The sequence below is a fragment of the Lactuca saligna genome, chromosome 4 (assembly GCF_052625555.1).
Source record: "Lactuca saligna cultivar CGN05327 chromosome 4, ASM5262555v1, whole genome shotgun sequence".
NCBI lineage: Eukaryota > Viridiplantae > Streptophyta > Magnoliopsida > Asterales > Asteraceae > Lactuca > Lactuca saligna.
The window spans coordinates 40,757,834-40,778,246 of NC_136420.1; the positions used below are offsets into that span (position 1 = coordinate 40,757,834).

The window sequence follows — 20,413 nt, forward strand, 5'->3', positions numbered from 1 at the left end:
TCGTACGCCAAACATAACCTTAAAATTTTCATTTTAGTGATATCTTATGAAAAACTATTTTAATTTGCTAAAACTAAACTACTTCACAAAGTTGCATGTAATCGAAGATTGTTTTTTCATAAACAATAAAATGCACCCTTCCATTTAGGTATTTTCATTCAAGAAGATGATTAGTAAGATGGATGAGAATTGAGAAGAGTATTATTTTGTTGCTTGAAATAAGAAGGGTACCACTCAGCAATAACTTTAAACTCCTAACGAATTTATGTAATATGGCATAACTTGAAGGGCTTTTACATAATTTTTTCAACCACGAGGGATTGCAGAATAAAGTAAAGAAAGTACACCCTCAGCGCTGAGCTGCTTTTGATTTTTATCGTCTTCTCCTTCCCCCTTTTCCCCTTGGAGTTTTTCTCAAACTTCACAAAACTCCTACACTTCTCTTTTCTGTCCATGTAAGATTTCATCGGTTTCCCCTCATTTTACCCATAGATTTTCAAACCAGAATCTTTTCTGTTGCTCTTCTGCAAAACCCATAAAATCTATCTATCGATTCTCCTGTATACTCAACTTGGCCATTAATTTCTTCACAAATAAACACAATCTTTGTTAATTTGAGCAAAAATGTCTGAAAGTCCAGCAAAAGTCCGGTTAGTTCGCTGCCCCAAATGTGAAAATCTCCTCCCTGAGGTCACCGAATATGCAGTTTATCAGTGTGGTGGTTGTGGTGCTGTTCTTCGAGGTAAAGTTCCTTCCTCTTTCATCATTTTTCGTTAAATTCTTGTCAAAAAACTCAGATTTGGGTTCATAAATGTATGTTTCGTTTCTGTTTTATCTGTTTATTGTTGATGGATAATGCATAAACGATTTGGGTATGGCTGATTTTGTGAAGGCATGTGATCTTTTTATTCGTCGTTTTTGAAGGTATCTGATAAGGTTTCATGAAAATTATGATTTTACATTTTTTCGCTGTGTTTTCTTGTGATTTGGTGTCAAATTTATGCGATTTCGTGAAGAAATTCAGATGGGTTTGCAACATTATTACATTAAATTACCTGGTAATATCCCCGGTGTTGACTTCTTCAATCTTTTTTTTTTGTAGCAGTCAAAATCAAGGTTATTTGTGGTTTGAATAAACTAAAATGGGGTTGGAGACTTTGTATTTTATTGCTTTAAAATAATATCTGGTTGTGAGTAGGTCAATATTCTGTGTGATTTTGTATCTGTTTATAGAGTTGAAGTGTTCTTCAATTTTGATTTTTTCTATCTGTTTTTTAACTTACAGCAAACAATAAGCATATTGAATCCGGTGTATCTTCGGAGAAATCCGGTGATGAAAGTGACGGAGTTCCAAACAAAATCTCCAAAGAATCACCTGTGAATCTTGATTTCTCAAAAAGAAGTGTTAAGAGCATGAGTTTAGCTTCAGAAAGTGGAGTCAAATCTAATGGAAGTTCTGGTAGGAGACACGAAAGAGACGATGATAACAACATAAACTTCGAAGAACCAAAACCCACAACAGCAGGTAACAGAAGTGGGTCACGAAGATCAGTTCGAAGTTCAAATTGGAGATATCGAGACTCAAATCTTCAAGAAGCTTCATCGAGTTACAATTATGCCCCTCGCCATGAATATGCTGAACTAGTTCATAACACAAACAATCTAGAGGTTGAAGACGATCGCGATGAGCTTTTAAGGAAATTAGACGAACTCAAGGATCAAATCGTTCGATCTCGTGATAAACCTAAAGAAAAATTCCCGATTAATCATCATATCCCATCTTATGTTGACCCCCCTCCTTATATTCATCATAATAATCATTCTTTATTACCTTCTTCGAATCAAGTTCAATCGTTTAATGATCCTTTTAGGTCGCAAAACCACAGAAGAACCCCGATTATGCCATTTGAACAAAACCCATATAATCATCCCTATTATTCCGGCCAATACGTTAGCAACGAAATTACTGATAATCGATTATTCCACCATCCGTCTTGTTCGTGTTTAGTCTGCTACAACAAACACCACCAAGCTCCGCCACCTCCTCCACCACAACCGCCGCCACACCCCATCGCACCACCGGTTTTGCAAAACGATCCGGGTTTCTACCACCATGATTACAACCGTTCTTTAAATTCTCGCAGCGGTGAATCCCGAACACGATGGTCAAACGAAATCCGCCGCCCTCCAAGAGGAATCTTAGCCACCGGAGTGAGGCGGTGCCGCCCCGTTTCCGGCGGTTCTCCGTTCGTGGCGTGTTGTAAATGTAACGAATTGCTTCAAGTACCCAAAAAAGATACGAAAAAAATGAGATGCGCATCGTGTTCCGAAGTCATGTCGCTTTCGATTGTCAACAAGAAACTTCTTCTCTCGATTTATACTGTAACTCGTATGGATTCCCAAAAGGCAAAAGATAATCATATTCATAAGACACGTGGCGACACAAAATGGGGAGGCACCGAGTTTTCCTCTGAAGATTACGATAACTCTGGCAATTTTGACTTTGAGTCAATGGATAGATTGGCGATACGTGGACCGAGTTTGACTTCTTACAAATCCGCAGTTTCTTACACATCTGAAGAAGATTTAAAAAATGGAATCAAAGATGAAAACACAGTCGATGTAACAGTGGAAGACGATAAACCATCTCCACCACCTTCTGGTTCACCTCTTCAAGATCATTTTGACTATTCAACGAAATACAATCGAGCAGAAAAAGGGAACATGAGCAAAAGGTCAAATATGGAAAAACCCATTAATGTGGGGTCCATGAACATGAAAGATGATGATGATACATTAGCAAGTGAGATTGAGATTTCATCAAACGAATATGGAGTAAACACAGGCACATCTCAAGAATCTGGTGATGCAAATACGGATCGAAATGGAGGAAGTGGATCTTTTTTTGCGAGTATGATTAAGAAAAGCTTTAGGGATTTTTCAAAGTCTAGTCAACATGATGACATGGGAAAAGTCAATGTGGTGGTCAACGGGCATCATATACCGGATCGGTTGGTTAAGAAAGCTGAAAAGGTTGCTGGACCGATTCAGCCTGGTGAATACTGGTGAGTTTAAAGGGTTAAGCGCTTAATCTAGATAACTATACATGATTGTTTCTTTTTGACTTAATCCAGATAGAATGACTTAATGTGATAATCCAAAAAACCATGCTAATGTATTCAGACACTAACCCTTTACCTATTTGCCTTTCTTGTATACTCCTCTCACGTTAAAATTGTTTGTTGGAATGTAAGGGTAAAATGGTCATTTAGTCTCGCTCAGACACTAACCCTAATTCTAGTAAATTTTTTGATTAAATCCTAATCATTTTTTGTTCTCTTTTTGATTTAGGTATGATTCAAGAGCTGGGTTTTGGGGTATGATGGGTGGTCCTTGTCGTGGAATAATTCCGGTAATTTTCTTGCTAATTGATTTTTTTATTTTATGAAAAATTCTAAAATGAATATGGATATAAAGAAATTTGTTTTTTAATTTGCAGCCATTTATTGAAGAATTTAATTATCCGATGCCTGAAAAATGTGCGGATGGAAACACAAATGTATTTGTGAATGGGAGAGAGCTTCATGAGAGGGATTTGGATTTGCTTGCAAGTAGAGGGCTCTCAACAGAAACAGACAGATCTTATGTCATTGAGATATCTGGGCGAGTGTTAGATGCGGATTCAGGTGAAGAGCTTGAAGGACTCGGTAAATTAGCCCCAACGTAAGTCCTTAAGTTTTACATAAAATAAAAATAATTTTAATTCAATAATAATAATTATAAATTTGTAATAATAATATTGTTGTGTTTGGCAGAGTGGAGCGCAAGAAACATGGATTCGGGATGAAGCCTCCAAAAGCAATGGTTATATAAAGTTATAAATGCTCCAGTCATTTGAGTCATATGATATCAGATGCATGGAGCATTTGGGGTTTATGCTCCAGTGGGAAGCATAAACCGTATTTATGGAACCTATGTGTTTGTAGACACAAGGTAAATTCTTTATGACTGAATGTCTCAATAGTTTAGAGCTTCGTGTATCGATATGTATGTGAGATGCAAATGATGTGTTTAGGAATTTATTGGAGGAGTTGTCATTTTTGGTTTCGAATTTGTTGTTTTGTTGTGCATTTGGTGACTGGTTTTATGTATTTTTGTTTGTGTATATAAATTTAAGTTTATTGAATTGTCTCATATGCATGTTTTATCTATGTTTGAACAGAGTAATGATCATGGGTGTAATTGTGTAAATTATTACTTTAAAGCCTTTTGATTTGCATTTTATTATAGCCATTTATTCCAATATGTTTTACATATTAAACATATTTCATTACCACAAATTAATGATAATTCTTTACACTCCGTCAAGACAATTACTAGAGTGAACTTAATCACTATTTCCTTTTCACTTAATGGACTTAACTAATATATGATAATATATATATATATATATATATATATATATATATATATATATATATATATATATATATATATATATATATATATATATATATATATATATATATATATATATATATATATATATGATAGTTTCTTTTTCATTTAATACTAACAAAAGGGTTTTAATATGTTAAGTGAGAAAATTATGCTTTATCTCAATGATGTTTCTGTGAATGAATTGATTCAATAATTACATAGCTTTCTTTAGCTATGTAAGGCAATAATAATACAATAATAATAATACTCTAATATGTTTCAAATATGTTATTGAATGTGTATTCTATGAGTGATTTTTATGTATTTTTGTTTATGTATATATATACATTAAATTAACTTTACTTGAATAGTCTTAGCATGTTTAGTCTAAGAAGCTTGAACCCCACAACGGGTATTATTGATGTTTCTATGAATTGATTCACCGTTTGATAATTACGTATTCAACGATTATAGATTCAATGTTTCTGTGAACATCAATAAACAATCTTTAGAGTCCCATGAATTATTGATAAAAATGATGATTTGGCCTATTTTTTTTTTCGGTATATGAGTTTAATTACTTATCTGTTTCATTAAAGTTCCATTATTTTATCCTAATTTAAGATAAATCCCAAATTAAAATTTTATGATGATTTGACTATTTTCTCCATGTAACATACATTTTATCGGTTTCATTGCTGATTTGAATACCTAATCATGAAATTAGCTGATAAGATGAATATGATGGGTTATATAGTACTATATTTACTATAAAATTTGATATCAATCTTATTGACTCATTTATGACTATGTATCTAGGTCAAAAATGAAACCAATAAAATGTACGTTTCTAAGAAAAAACAACATTAAATGAGTTGATGTCTGATGAGATAGATATATTGGATTGCATAAGTTTAGATAGACAATTTGAATTTTTTTTTATAAACGTAACAATGGCGAAGTTGTTGCTAGTTTATGTAATTATTGCAATGTTTGTTGGATGCATTTTATATTCCAAAAAATATACAATGCATAAGGATATCAAGTTTTATGGTAAACATAGAATTATATAACCCAACATATCCATCTCATTAGCTCATTTAATAACAAGGCGTCGAGGTCAATAATGAAAATGGTAAAATGTATGTTACATGGAGAAAATGATAAATTATCATTAAATTTTAGTTTGGAATTTATTCGTAAATTATGGTAAAATAACGGGGCTTTAATGAAACCAGATAAGTAATGAAACTGCTAAACCGGGAAAATGGGCCAAATCACAATTTTTATTGGTAATTCATGCTTTATCGTAAACAAATTTTAGTTTGAGATTTTTTTGTAAACTTGGATAAAATTTTAGGATTTTTTTCAAAGATTTCCTTTTCAATTTCTAGACTTATGATCATAATCGTGAACTTTTAAGTTTGTATTTTAAAACCGAATATAATACAAATATTTATTTGGTTTTAGTTAAATTTTAGTTAAAAAAGATTTTGTTATAGGATTACTGACCTGTTTTAGAAAGAAAAAAAAAACAGATTATCATAAACCTAAACCCGATTATATCGGATATCCATTTCATTCACGAAAATCTGGTCAAAACCAGTCAAGATATAACTAAGTCTTATAGACCAAACAACTTATTTAAAATCGAACCAAACTTTAAAAATAATTGGTTTCGATTTTATCTGGCTTCTATATCAAATCCCTCTGTAGTTTGATTATCGATGATTTATTTGTATGTTAAAACTGGATCAAAACCTGTGGAATAAATATGTTGGAAACCCTATGGTGAATATATTTGCGTACATAGACATATATGGAACATACGAAACATGTACCCGACCTAAAATAACTTGATTTCACATAAAGTGTATGTCAATATTAACGTGCTTGGCTTGCTGACGTTGAATTGGGTTCGAGGGATATACAACTTAACATTGTGATAGTTGAAAATGGTTGCTTTTGTGAGTGAAGAGTGTGTTGGAAAGTGTCAAAAATCATAACTATTAGTGATAAGTCTAATAATAATAAGATCCTTTTGGGTTGCTATTAAGAACCATTTGAGTAACTAACAGACATATTTTTTTTACTACTAATTAGTTTATTTATTTGTCATGTTTTGATAAATTAATTAGAAGCTAATTTATAATTGTTGAATGTTAAATAATTAAAATAGTTTAATTAATGTAAACAATCCATGAGGAAATTCAATAATAAGGCAGCTGCTTTTGTGACTGAGCAACATTGAGAGCCTATAAATAAGGAGCTACGAAACCAACCCTAGATGCTCATTCAAGGCTCTAAAATTTGCCCCCCACCCCATCCCATTGCCCCTTATTCTTGGACGAACATCCTAACCTTTCTAGGGTTTGTGGAGTTTTTGATGTTCGCCTCCCCTCTCTTAGGGTTTTGTTGTTTTTGCTCATTTGGTGTTCTTGGGTATGATATCATTAGAGAGAGACTATGGGTCCTTACATCCAAACAAAGGTGGCAAGAACTCAATCTCAAACAAGGAGATCTCCACGTGCTAAATAGGTATGTATGTTTTCTTATTACGCTTGTAGTTGCAATAATATAATGAACTTAGATCCTTATGGGTTGCATGCATACATCGGAATTGTTATATGCTTCCGTTGCTTATGAATATGTGTTAGTATGCCTAAAACCTTTCGGTATGTAACTCTTGAAGGAGGTTGCATAACCAACATGTCTTTATAACGACATTGGCCACACCTTGATATTCATCTTCAATATTGGATATGAATTACACTTTGATGTTTTGACGACCAAGAAAGAAGGTTGTTTATGAGACCATCTTTTGGGGTGTGGTTAAATATCCCAAAATAATATATTATAGAAACATGTATTTCTTCCATACTATTTTGTTATCTTATATCCTTTATGACCATGGTGATGGGGTGATGTGGTTTCATGCTGGATGATACTACGTGCATTTTGGACCTCAAAAGTTTTGCACTATCTCCATGTTATAATTTGAGGGGATTACAATAATAGATGAGGATGTTATCAACCAGTTTAGGACCCAATGCTCCCTATATTAGATCATTTATATTCGTTGTATGCTAGTAATTTAATGAAGTTGTTTGACAACCCACCATTGATGATATATAAGATAAGGATGTTGTTCGTTTTTTCTTCTTATTATGTTGGATCATAAATTTATGGGGCAAAAAGATCATTTGCTGGCCAAATCATGGTGTGCAGGGACGGATCTTCATAAGGGCAAGGGGGTTATGGCCCCCCTTGTTTTTTTTCCAGACTTAGTCCTTTCACTTTTAAATTTTTTACATATTAGATCTTAATCTAAAAAATTTGACTGTGGTCTCCCCTGTTTTTTTTTCCAGACTTAGTCGTTGTGAGTTGGGAGACCGGAGACATGTCTCTCATTTATCCATGAATATGAGGTACTTAAATATATTAGTTTTTATTTTTTATTTTTTTTAGAACAGCAGCAAGACAAGTTAATGTACTTACAATGTCTCTCATTTATCCATGAATATGAGGTACTTACAATATTAGTTAATTAACCAAAAATTGTTAACAAAAATAATTATGAATTTACTAACTATTTATTAACTTTATTTAGTAGGATGTCACTAAATATCCATGGTGCAACTCACATAAACCCATGTCGAGCATATTTCCGCATGGTACATCATAGATAGACTCATAGATAACTTTGGATTTTTTGATGGTGGTGATGAACATGTGGGATAAAGGCCAACGGAGAAAAAGGCTCCCAATGACAATGCTTTGGCATCATCAATATACCACAATTTGTCACCAACGTTTTTAGTCACCACCGTTCTATGTAGGGAGTGGTTGATAGCATTTGAGGCCATGATATGATGACTACAAAACTTTGTAGTGGATGTTTTCACACATATTATGAAGGAATTGACCCAATTTATCACATAATTATCTATGTAGATTAGATAGGAAATAGCCGATGGTTTCTCATAGATCTTATGGGACATAACTCCAAGGAGACAGACATGCAAAATTAAGGATGCCACTGCTAATGTGCCATGTGATATCTATACGATTTAAGGATAAAGAAAAGATCATTTTTATTTATTTATTTATTTATTTTTTCATATGGCTAGGAGATATATTGTCAATAACTTATAGGGTCCCCCATCTTTTATGGCATCCTTTTTCCATTATTTTTCTATTAAACATTTTGGCCGGATTGATACGAATGTAAGAAATCTTATGCCAGTTAAATTGAAAAATATAATATAACAGATCCACTAATAAATTATAATACCATTATTTTTTCTATTAAACATTATGTGGTCTCTTCGTTATGACAGGGTCTTCCTTGACATGCATTTGCACGTCGTCTGAACGTTTTACGACACGCATTGCGTGTCGTAAAACACTGTTTTTCTAATAGTGGAAGTCTTATACTATTAGATTCTAAACTAGTCGAGCAAAGGTAGACGATTATACCCATCCATTTTTTGAAGTTTCACAATATGTCGAAAATGATGTCAGTTGCCGTGGGTCCTAGCTTCCATATCCAGCTTTGACAAATGTTGACCGAGTACATATATATTCAAATTTATAAATTTTATGATATCAATTAAGTTGCAGAATTAAAGTTTACATCATTGTACATGTATTATTCCCTACTAAATAGTAATAAGGCTCATTGGTTGAGCATCGTTTTGGACCATATGATGTGGACTTTTATAATATATGATAACTTATTTCCAGAAGTTAGTAATGGTATGGTGGAGGAAACATTATTATCTTTTGAGGCTTATTTTTATATGACTATATGTTCTTAAAGGTGATAGATTAGTGGAGGAAACATTATTACTCCCCCATGAAATTCACTATTCATTTTGCCAAAGATATACATCGACAATGAATGCGGGGATTGTGTTTGTATATTGGGTGAGTGCTTGCTTGAGTTGTGGTAAGGAGAAAAAGGGTAGTATGATAGTATCGAAGCTTTCTGTAAGGAGAATCAGAAGTATATGGCACAAGTTACTTGAACATGCCGCAATGTATGACATTTGGATCTTAATTTTATAAAAATAAAGGTTCAAGTTAAATATTAAAAAACATATTACTTTAATTAATACACTACTAAATAACTAACTAATTCTATATTTATAGTTTCCAAAAATATAACAAAGTGATTTTTCGCAATAAGTAAAACCTTGTCTAATGTGAAACTCTTCGAGCTGTCGAGAGTGTTTATATTATAAAATGTAGTATCTTTTTAACTAATCCCTTTTAACATTGGTAATTCATTTTTTTTCGATTTGTTTTATTATATGGTCTCCATGTGCAATAATTTCATGGCACTTATGTGTGACTTGCTTTACAACTCTTCATAGAAGATTAGAAGCCAACGTATAATTAGACATCATCGGTGTAAATGCTCAATCACGATAAAATCGTTTATATGAGCGGGAATGAGTTAAGCATCGAGCAATAACATTATTTATCTTCACAATGGTAATCAACTGTGTTGGTATGAAAACATTTGCAAAATTTTTTTTTTTAGATATCCTAGCAAACATTTTATCAAAATGAAGATACTTGGATTCTTGGAATAAAACTTCTTTCAAGTAGAAAAATATGAGAAAGTGGTGAGGAATTTGTTAAACGTATAATTCACATAAATTACCATTATATATATATATATATATATATATATATATATATATATATATATATATATATATATATATATATATATATATATATATATATATATATATATATATATATATATATATACCCGCGCCAAGCGACGGGTGAGAATAGTTTTTTTCGGCAATTATTTCTATTCGGAAACATGTATGATTCAGCAATTAGTTTTTTTCAGCAAACAATAATTACTTTCATTCCAACGATTCCTTTGCTTTAGAAAACATGTCATATTAAAAATAAGAAATAATGTATTGACAAATATCCCCAAATATTTGTTTCAATCCAGTGGTTTTGGAACCATTGGACTAAACATTAGTGCCAATTCAACGATTTCTTTAATGTATACCAAAACCATAATGAAAACTGATGACTTAATTGACATAATTATCTTTCGGTGGACAATGATTAGTTTCAATTCAACGGTGGACATGGAATGTAGGTGTGATGAATAATTCTTTTCAGAGAGTAGTTCTCTTTCTGTGATTAATTTCTTTCGAAAACATAACATATAACCAAGAAGATGCAATGCATAGCGGTCAATTTCTTTGCATAACATGACATATTTAAATAAAAAAACATGCAATGCACCAATAATATATCATTTATCATTAATATATATATATATATATATATATATATATATATATATATATATATATATATATATATATATATATATATATATATATATATATAATTTATGCTGCTATGTTTGGTTAAAAATAAAAGTATGTTGCTAGTGGGGTATTTGCACGATGCAACAACAATGATTAGTTTTTTGTTTGAAGACAACGAATAGTTTATTTTCCATAAAATTTTCATTATGTTAGTAGTTTCATTTATGAAACATGTCATATTCGAAAAACACATTATGAAAAATATCATTCAATAGTAAAACTATCTGTTATGTATGTCGTGTTTTGGGTTTAAAGTAAAGCTATATTATTGTTTTGTTTAAAATAAACATATGTTGTTTTGATTTTAATATAACCAAACTCAAGAATATACAATGGGTGCCATGTTTCTAATTTTCTAGTAACGTAAAATTTAAATAGTTTTAATCTATTATAAATTAGATTATTAATAAGGGTTTAGGTCATTTTTGATCACTTAACTTTTGATTTTGTACTCATTTGGTCACTTAACTCTTTTTAAGTTTTAAAAGGTCATCAAATTTTTGGTTTTGTGCTCATTTAATCACTTAACTTTTGTTTTGATCACATTTAGTCACCAAACTTTTAAAATTGTGTTCATTTAGTCACTAAACTTTTAAATTTTTTTAAAAGTTTAATGACTAAATGAGTACAATTTTAAAAGTTAGGTGACTAAATGAGCATAAATCTAAAAGTTGGGTGACTAAATATGACCAAATCAAAAGTTAAGTGACTAAATGAGTATAAAATCAAAAGTTTGATGACCTTTTAAAACTTAAAAATAGTTAAGTGACCAAATGAGGAAAAAACCAAAAGTTAAATGACCAAAGATGACCTAAACCCTATTAATAATTACGAATGTTTTATAACCCAAGCCGTGGTCAGTTGAACCGGTTGGATCATGACCCGCTGAAGAGGCCGGGCCAAGTAGAAGTGCTGGTCTTTGCATAAATACTACTCCGAATGAAACGACCGAATTTATAAAAAAAAAACGATTGAACCAATGACAGTTGACCTGAAAAAAATCTGTCTTAATATTAAATTCTAAAATAATTAGATTAAGCGTAATTAATATCAACCGTTCACAAAGAAGTCTTGACTACTACAATGTGCTTTTCAAAATCAAAAGTAGTATGTTATTCCTTGAAATCCGGATGCTATAAAACCATGCGGGTGTATTTTTAAACTATGTAAAAAAACTATGGTTTAACTATTTAAATTACCAAAAATTAAGACTTTTAATTTCAAAATTAAACGATAAAACCATAAGGGTGCAATTTGAAGCTTTTCAAAATTACTAGGTTAAATATTTGAATCAAAATAATCTTATATTATCCATATTTAACCATATCTTCAAATTTGATAAGATATATCATACCAATCAGAAAAATCGAATTTAGGTTGTAGCACCTGGTTCATGGTATGTATTGTATTTAAGTATTTTGCATTTTTGGCCTGGAACTCGGCGAGTTGAAGGCCCAACTCATCGAGTAGAAGCAGATTGGATACGAGATTTAAGTGACGGACTCGTCGAGTCGACCTCTAGACTGGACGAGTAGACTCTGACTGGACAAAACCCTAATCTAAGGGTTTGCACCCTATTTAAGCATCTCATTCAACCACCCTTCGTCTCTATTGCTTCCAGAAACCCCCCATAACAAACCCTAACTGTGTGTGTGAAGATCTAAAGGCATTTTGTGGTGATTTTTGGTGATTTTGATCACAAGGAAGAAGGAAGGCCTAGAGGGATCAAGAGAAGACCAAGGGAGTTCATGTTTGTGCATCTTTTACAGTTCCCAGAAGGTATAATGTTGATACCTTGCTTGTTCATTTACAAGATACCTTTTTGGGGAGATTTAGGGCTTTTATAAGCCATTCTTGGTGACCAACATGATTGCAAGCATGGTTGGGGGTTGAGGCTTCAGATCTAGGTCCATGAAGGAGTTACAAGACATAAAAGGGTTGCTTTTGCACCCATGGAAGCCCCTATGCAACTTAAGAGTCTCTTTTAGAGCCTTTTAAGCTCAAAGTCCCATGCATGCATGTAAAGTTCGTAACTTTACGTGCTATATCGAGTTTAGGGACCTAGATCTATCATTTGGACAAGATTTGTATACCAGAAATCGAAGAAATAGACTTGGATAGTATCGACTCGGCGAGTCGTTCTTGGGACTCGGCGAGTCCGAGGTTAGACTCCCATTTTCTGTTACGGGTCAAAGAGACCCAGTTGAGTGTTGGAAAGGTTTTAGAGGGTCCAGGGGAGTGAGACAATGTATTGGGCTAAGCCATAGTCTTGGAGTTCATAGGACTCGACGAGTGCATGAGCCGACTCGGCGAGTCCAAGGCAATCTCCCAACATTTGAAGATTAACTCGACGAGTTGTTCTTACAACTCGGCGAGTCTAGGACAGGACTGGATCATAGGATGAGGATAAACTCCGTGATTTGTTCATACAAATTGGCGAGTCGGATGAAGGATCCTTCGATGATTTATATAGAAGGAGAACTCGTCGAGTCATTGCTAAACTCGAAGAGTAGAGACGTGGATGAGAACAGTTAAAGGGATAGGGACTCGATGAGTTGGCGGCCCAACTCGGTGAGTCAGGTCAACTGGAAGTTGACTTTGACTTGGACTTGGTCAGGGGTAAAATGATCATTTTACCCTAAGAATAGATATCAGACTCTGACTAAGTGTTTTGTAGGGATTATAGCCTGAGGATATCCGGAGCAGTAGCAGACAGAGATTTCCCACGCAGATTATCAGAAGCTACTCATTCGAGGTGAGTTACCTTCCAGTAGGGGTGGGTCTAAGGCCACAATATCGGCCCACTAACAAGGGTATTTGGTAGATAATTGTCTTTGTGGTAATTATTTTGGTATGGTTATGTGCTTTGGTCATGAGATATGCCTGTGTGATATGTTATGTGTGTTAATGGTAGTGGTAGGGATTAGTCTTTCCCTGACATCGATCTTTAGGATTGAGGGGTAGGTTAGTACCCAGTTATGCCTGACTGTATGATTATATCTTGTTATTGTATGATAGTGGTAGGGGTGAAATAGTCCACAGTTACCGGTTGAAAGATACCGATGGTAGTTACCCGTTGAAAGATACTGATGACAGTTACCGGTTGAAAGATACCGATGTCAGATGCCGGTTGAAAGACACCGATGACAAATACCGGTTGAAAGATACCGATGATATTATATGGTATGTGGTATGATGGGGGAACTCAGTAAGCTTTGTGCTTACAGTTTTAGTTTTGGTTTCAGGTACCTCTTCGTCTAAGGGGAAGGAGCCGGTGGTGTAGCAGCGCATCACACATTCATACATGATTTCCGCAATGAGCTTCTGGGATTGTACTCTGATTTCCATCACTTATGATGTTATGATTTTGAGACACGACATTGTGGTTTAAACCTGATGTAATATTGACAATGTTTTGGTAACATATTTTATGATTTCCTTAATTTTAAAATGAAATATTTGGCCTCAAATTTTGGGATGTTACATAGGGATTAAAAACAAGTTATGGTAATTATCCTAAATCAAAATCTAGCCAAAAAATCGGAAAATCCAACACCAGACGAGTTAACTCGCCAAGTTGGCAAGTGAACTCGTCGAGTCCTCTATGGAACTCATCGAGTTCATCTGTCAGACAGCATAAAAATCGATTTCTTGTTCTTTTGGTTGTTCATTCTTGCATCTATTCATTTGAAAACCATCCTAGGCTCTGGATACCACTGATGGGTTTTGAGCACAACTACAATCATATGTGATCATGCAACCCTATTTTCTTTGGATCTAAGTGTTTATGTATTGAACATTCAAATACAAACTCCAAAGCAATAAATCTAGATCTAGCATATATAATTCGAAATTCATATATAAAACTAGGGTCTGATCATTACCTCACTTGTTATGTAGTAATAACAAGAACCACCTTGACTCTTGAAAGCTTAGTGCCTAGAGTGTTGCACCTATAATGGAGTAACAAACACTTAACACAACAAGGATGACTTGGAGAGGTATGAAAAACGGACAGGGTATGGACCGTATGCATAAGTGCCGATTTTCCTATGTAGAGTTCCTTTAAATAGTTGTGGTTGCTAGGGTTTTTAGGTGTAAACCCTAATACTTTACTTAGGCACCAAGTAGCCTATGGATTCCCTCCTTATAGCCCTTAGACGAAATCTATAAGGCTTCCCCCTTAGGATTTCATCCACTTCACTCTATGGAGTCAATCAGCCCAATTATGCAACTATCAATGATTTGCACAACAGTCCCTCAATTATTAACTAGTTCCTTTTAATCCTAAAATTAATACTAGATTAATTTTTGATTAATTACCAATTAATATGATTTCCAAATAATATATCAATCTTATAATATTTTAATAAAATCATTCTGAGTACCAATTTATTATTCATATAATAAATCGTATTCTCTCTCTCTCTCTCTCCCTCTCCTTTAGTCGTCCTATCAAGTTGCATGAGTGAAGGCATCCCAAAAGGATAATCAAATCATGTACATACCAAATATAGTTATGAGCTTAGACACCTAACCAAGAAAAACAAAACTGGTGGGATGGTGAAATTCTAGGATGACCGATTATATTTACTGTAGGACAAAGAGATAGAGGGTTGGAAGGTCGTTGGAAAGATGTGGAGAACAAAAATCATCATAGTTTCATTTGTTTTGGAATTTGTTCTTCAAAATTTGTTTATATGACCATTAAAGGGTCGTTTTCCTATTTTGTAATATCTACTCTTAAATGCAATCCAATTATGCATATAAGATCATTTACCTCGCAGAATTGCAATGCCACCTATTCACTTTTTTATGGCACATAAGAAATGTCCTTGCAAATATAGCAAGCTTTGCGAAATGATTTTTAATATTAAATGTTTGTTTTTTTTTTTAATATTTTCATTATCTAAACTATATTATAATGTTTAGCATAAGAAATGTTCTTTGATTTATGTTTAGCATATCATTTTAATTTTAATTTCAACTATTATTTAATTAACAAATATTAGTAAATGTTAATAATTAATACATATATATATATATATATATATATATATATATATATATATATATATATATATATATAAAATTTATGCTTGAATAATATGATTAGCTTGATTGTTTAAGATTAAAACTATTTTAACAAAAATCTCAAATCTTGTAGAATTAATAGTTATACTAATTCGAAAACAAATAATCATAGTAAATAACCAAAATATTTCATAATTTATGCTTCAATAATATGATTAGCTTGATTGTTTAAGATTAAAACTAATTTAACAAAAATCTCAAATCTTGTAGAATTAATTGTTATAATAATTCGAAAAGAAATAATCATAGTAAATAACCAAAATACTTGTAGGAGAAAATGAATTCAAAAGTATAATGACAGGAATTGAATAAAGTACTCTTTAAACGGTACCTTGTTTGATTAAACTTGGAATACAATTAGTACAAGCATTTTGAGAAAGGATGATCTGGAAATCAAGAGACTTTGAACATCGAGAAGTAGATAGAGAAATAGTAAGAGTTTTTCTAGACATAGTCTATATATTTGAGAGAGTGAAATTTTTCGAATGCATAAAAGTTGAAACACCAACCCTATTTATTGGTGGTCTTGGCTTGATTAAAGAATCTTGAATAATTTTCTTGTGTCATGGCCGACAAGGAAATTGTATAAGTATCAATGGAAATCTTCATTTTTATAAAGTCTCTTGTCATCTTGTTATTAATGACCATCTTCTTTTGGTAAAAGTCTTTTGTCTTGAGAATCTTCTTTTGGTGGAAGCATTTTGTACTTGAGCATCTCCTTTTGGTAAAAGTCTTTTGTCTTGATCATCTTCTTTTGGTGGAAACATTTTTTCTTCATATCATAATTGGAATTAATCAATGGAGTCAATAATGACCTTCAATTATATTCTTGATAATATTTTGATAAAGATTTTGAGAATTGATTTTACACACTTTTATTACACACACAGTGTTTACAAAAAATTTTCCCACACTTTTTGAAAAACTATTAATCTTGAAAAACATTGAAACGAAATACTCTACATTGAGGGTATACACCAAAATAAAAATTATAATATTTTATTCTTCGTATGGATCATCAAATGGGTCTTATGCGTCTTGAAGTAATTGAGTTCCTGGAGTAGATTCATTTAATTCTGTAGGGGATCTACGAATATCTTGTAATAAACGGTGAAGTTCTTCTTGTGATGAACCACTAGAGTTAAGAATTAAAGCTACAATTTCAGGATCAGATAGAGGACTATTCTTGATCCCTTTTGTTTTTGCTTTTGTAGAATGATGGATTTCTTGATAATATTTGATCACCTTTGTTGAGTTGGCTTGAGGTAGTTTGAATTTTTCCTACCATTTTTTCTATATTGGTAGTTAAGACATGGAGGAGAAATATCCTTTGCTTCTTGATAATTATAAGTCCATGACATAATCCATGGAATTCTGAATAACATGGAAAATTATAATAGATATTCAAATTCAGGAATAGGTTGAACAAATAACTCTTTGAGTTTGAGAAATCCATATAAAACTTTATCAGGTAGACATTTTGGTATTAAACCCATGAACTTATAGCAATTAACAAACCATTTGGGGTATTCATAGTCAAAGTTTATATCAAAAAAGATAAAGCAAGAATGTGAATAATTGCGTACAAGGAATGTTTTGGACCATGCTTAAGCAAGATATCCTACTAAATTCTCTTCAGAATGAGGATTTATTGACCAATCGTGAGGAAAAGTGACCTTGAGAATTTGAGCTTTACTGTAATAAATTGTTCCTTCAGATGAATTGGATCGATGAGTGAAACATATAGAACCAGATTCTTGAAGAATGGTTTGATAATATTCTCTGGTCTTATAATGATCAGAATAAAAGGTTTTCCCTCGACCAAAAAGATGATAAGTGAGAATATGAAATCCTTGATTTAACTTTGAAATATGAGATTCTTCAAGAATTTGAATTCTTTCAATATTTGGATTTATAATATATGGAGTCTTAGTAGAAATAACAATATTTTGAGTTCCCAAAGGAGACGAGGATGGAGATTTGATAAAAGGACTAACAGTCTTGATTGGAGAAATATTAGAAGTGACAAGTTTTGATTCTTTGTTTTGAAGAACATTAGTAAAAAGTACAAATTTGTTTTCTGGAGATAAAGGTGGAAAATCTATTTGAACGAGGAAGAAAAGGTACAAGTTTTTGAGAAATAGGCTTCTTGTTATCTGTTTTGGAGCATGAAGAGGAAGAACTCATTTCCCCTGTAAAAATTCACGAGAAAGAAAATTTGGAAGTGAATTATTTTCTCCTTTAATAGATTATATTTCAAAATCAAAGTTGTCTAGAAGGGCTTTCCATCTAGCAAAAGTTTGTTTGGAAATAATGTTTTTGACATCCTTTTCTAAAATTGATTTTGTAGATTGACAATAAACTCTTAATAAAAACTGTTTCATAAATAAATCATCTTCAAACTTTTTGATGCATAGAACAATGCTTAAAATTTCTTTTTTGACCGTTAAATAGCTTCTTTGGGTGTCATTCCAGGCACCGAAAAAATATCGGACTAGTTGTTCATCTTTGAATTATTTTTTTTTGTTTTAATATACCTCCAAATTCAATGTCACTAGCATCAGTTTCAACTATAATTTTTACATTTGGATGGGGTAGATTTAAACATGGTAATGTTGGAATTTTTTGTTTAATATGTTTAACTATATTAGTATGTTTTTGAGTCCATGGTTCTGGATTATCCTTTAATCTATTATAAAGAGGTTTATATATAATTCCTAGATCTTTGAAAAAGTCAATTATATAGTTTAAACATCCTAAGAATCTTTGAAGTTGTTTTTTATCTTTAATTTCGTTAGGGAATTTACTTGAAAATTCTAAAGTTCTTGTTATAAGTCTAATGATGTTTTTAATGATGTCATGTCCTAAAAAACGTATTTGATCTTTAAATAGATGCATTTTTGTTGCTGATACCGCTAAACCATTTTTATAAATATGATTATAGAACATGTTTAAATGTCTAAAATGTTGGTTAATAGATTTTGAAAAGATAAGAACATCATCAATATAAAAAATAGCAAAATTGTTTATAGGAATGATAATATCATTCATAATGTTTTGAAATTCAGAAGGAACATTTTTTAATCCGAAAGGCATAACATTCCATTCGTAATGCGCAAAAGGAACATTAAAACCAATTTTATATTTGTTAGATTCATGAAGCTGTATTTGCCAAAACCTTGATTTTATATCAAAATTTGAAAATATTTTTGAATCATAAAGTTTTTTCAATAAATCTCTTTTATTGGGAAAAGGGTATCTAATTCATTCTAAAACTTTATTTAGAGGTTTATAATTGATAACCAATCTAGGTGATCATCTTTCTAATTCGACTGCATTCATAACATAAAAGGTCGAACGAGACCATGGTGATTTAGAAGGTTTTATTAGCTTTTTATCTAATAAGTCTTGAATTTCTTTTTTACAATGAATTTCCAATTCGTTATTCATGTGAATGACTCTTGATTTTGAAGGAATCTCCTTTTTGTAACGCCCCATTCTAAAAGTAATTATTTATGGATTACCGAGATCAAGGGTAAGGGCGTTTTGGTCTTTTTGGGCATTGGGTTCATTCGAGAAGTTTTCGGGTCTAGGTGTGTTGCTAGGAGCATAGGGCTTCTTGCCACCTTTTCGTGGATATAAAGTCCGCCGGAAACGGACTTAGAATAAAGGAGTTATGACACTTTGAAGCTAGTGTCAATGATGGTCCCTAAAGGAAATATTTGGCAAAGGGGTCCTAGGCGTGCATGGAGTGCATGCATGAAATTGGATGGGTACGCCAAGCGTAAGCTAGGTTACGCCCAACGTAGGGTGGTTAAATGAATGCAGAGTTCCTTGAAGTACGCCCAACGTACGTGATTTACGCCTAGCGTACGTTTATCATCCAGAAACCCTAATATTTCAGGTGTGGAGGCTAATTAAGGAACCTTAAGAGCTCATAACCCTCCCAAACCCTACCCTGCACTGTTTAGAGCCGTTTTCCCCAAACCCTATCCAACTTCTTGAGTGTGTGAGCTTTTAAAGTGAATTTGGAGTGCTTTGGAGAAGAAGTTGTGCATCTAGTGAGTAGAGGAAGAAGGCTAACGTGTAGATCTAAAGTGTTCTAGTGGTTCAAGAGCTCCTAAAGGTATAAAGCTTCTTGCTTGACATCTATTTTGTGTAGACCTATGTATGGTGAAGTTTTGACACCATTCTTGTCCCAAAACCACCATCTTGATGCATGATGTGTTTTGGTTTAGATGAGCTATCCTTTCAGACCACTAGAGAGATCCTGAGTAAGAAAAATGAGGTCCCAATGGCTTTGGTTGTCCCATGAAAGAAGTAGGAAGGTCTTAATGGGTTAAGACCTTGAGTTAAGAGCTTTATGGACGTCCAAAAGGATAAAGATTGAGACTTTATGAGTCCTAGGCCCTTTTTTTCATTGGATCCAACATATGGGCTTGAGTGCTTAAGCCATTAAGCACTTGGAAGGATTTTTGGTACAGACGAGCGTACGCCCTCTGTTG

At 32.6% G+C, this 20,413-nt stretch overlaps 1 protein-coding gene and 1 long non-coding RNA gene across 3 annotated transcripts; both read left to right on the top strand.

Annotated features, from left to right (window-relative positions):
- Positions 1-366: 366 nt before the first annotated feature.
- LOC145041669 (extra-large G-like protein, putative (DUF3133)) lies at positions 367-4,194 on the top strand. Its single transcript, XM_078989813.1, has 5 exons — positions 367-742; positions 1,286-3,065; positions 3,352-3,412; positions 3,500-3,723; positions 3,816-4,194. Exons 1-5 carry the CDS (start codon positions 625-627, stop codon positions 3,871-3,873), a joined length of 2,241 nt encoding a protein of 746 aa, XP_078845939.1. The 5' UTR covers positions 367-624; the 3' UTR covers positions 3,874-4,194.
- Positions 4,195-6,735: 2,541 nt separating this feature from the next.
- On the top strand, positions 6,736-9,145 carry LOC145038443 (uncharacterized). Of its 2 annotated transcripts, none has more exons than XR_013679378.1 (3): positions 6,736-6,978; positions 7,809-7,868; positions 8,781-9,145. It is a non-coding gene; the product is annotated as an uncharacterized LOC145038443 (long non-coding RNA). The 2 variants fall into 2 exon arrangements; XR_013679379.1 differs by lacking the exon at positions 8,781-9,145 and adding an exon at positions 8,051-8,539.
- The last annotated feature ends 11,268 nt before the right edge of the window (positions 9,146-20,413 follow it).

Excerpts from the sequence above, each read along its gene's own strand:
- LOC145041669 (XM_078989813.1), top strand. The coding sequence starts at position 625 with ATGTCTGAAAGTCCAGCAAAAGTCCGGTTAGTTCGCTGCCCCAAATGT. Across the intron at positions 743-1,285 it reads TTGTGGTGCTGTTCTTCGAG|CAAACAATAAGCATATTGAA; the intron begins GTAAAGTTCCTT and ends TTTAACTTACAG. Across the intron at positions 3,066-3,351 it reads ATTCAGCCTGGTGAATACTG|GTATGATTCAAGAGCTGGGT; the intron begins GTGAGTTTAAAG and ends TTTTTGATTTAG.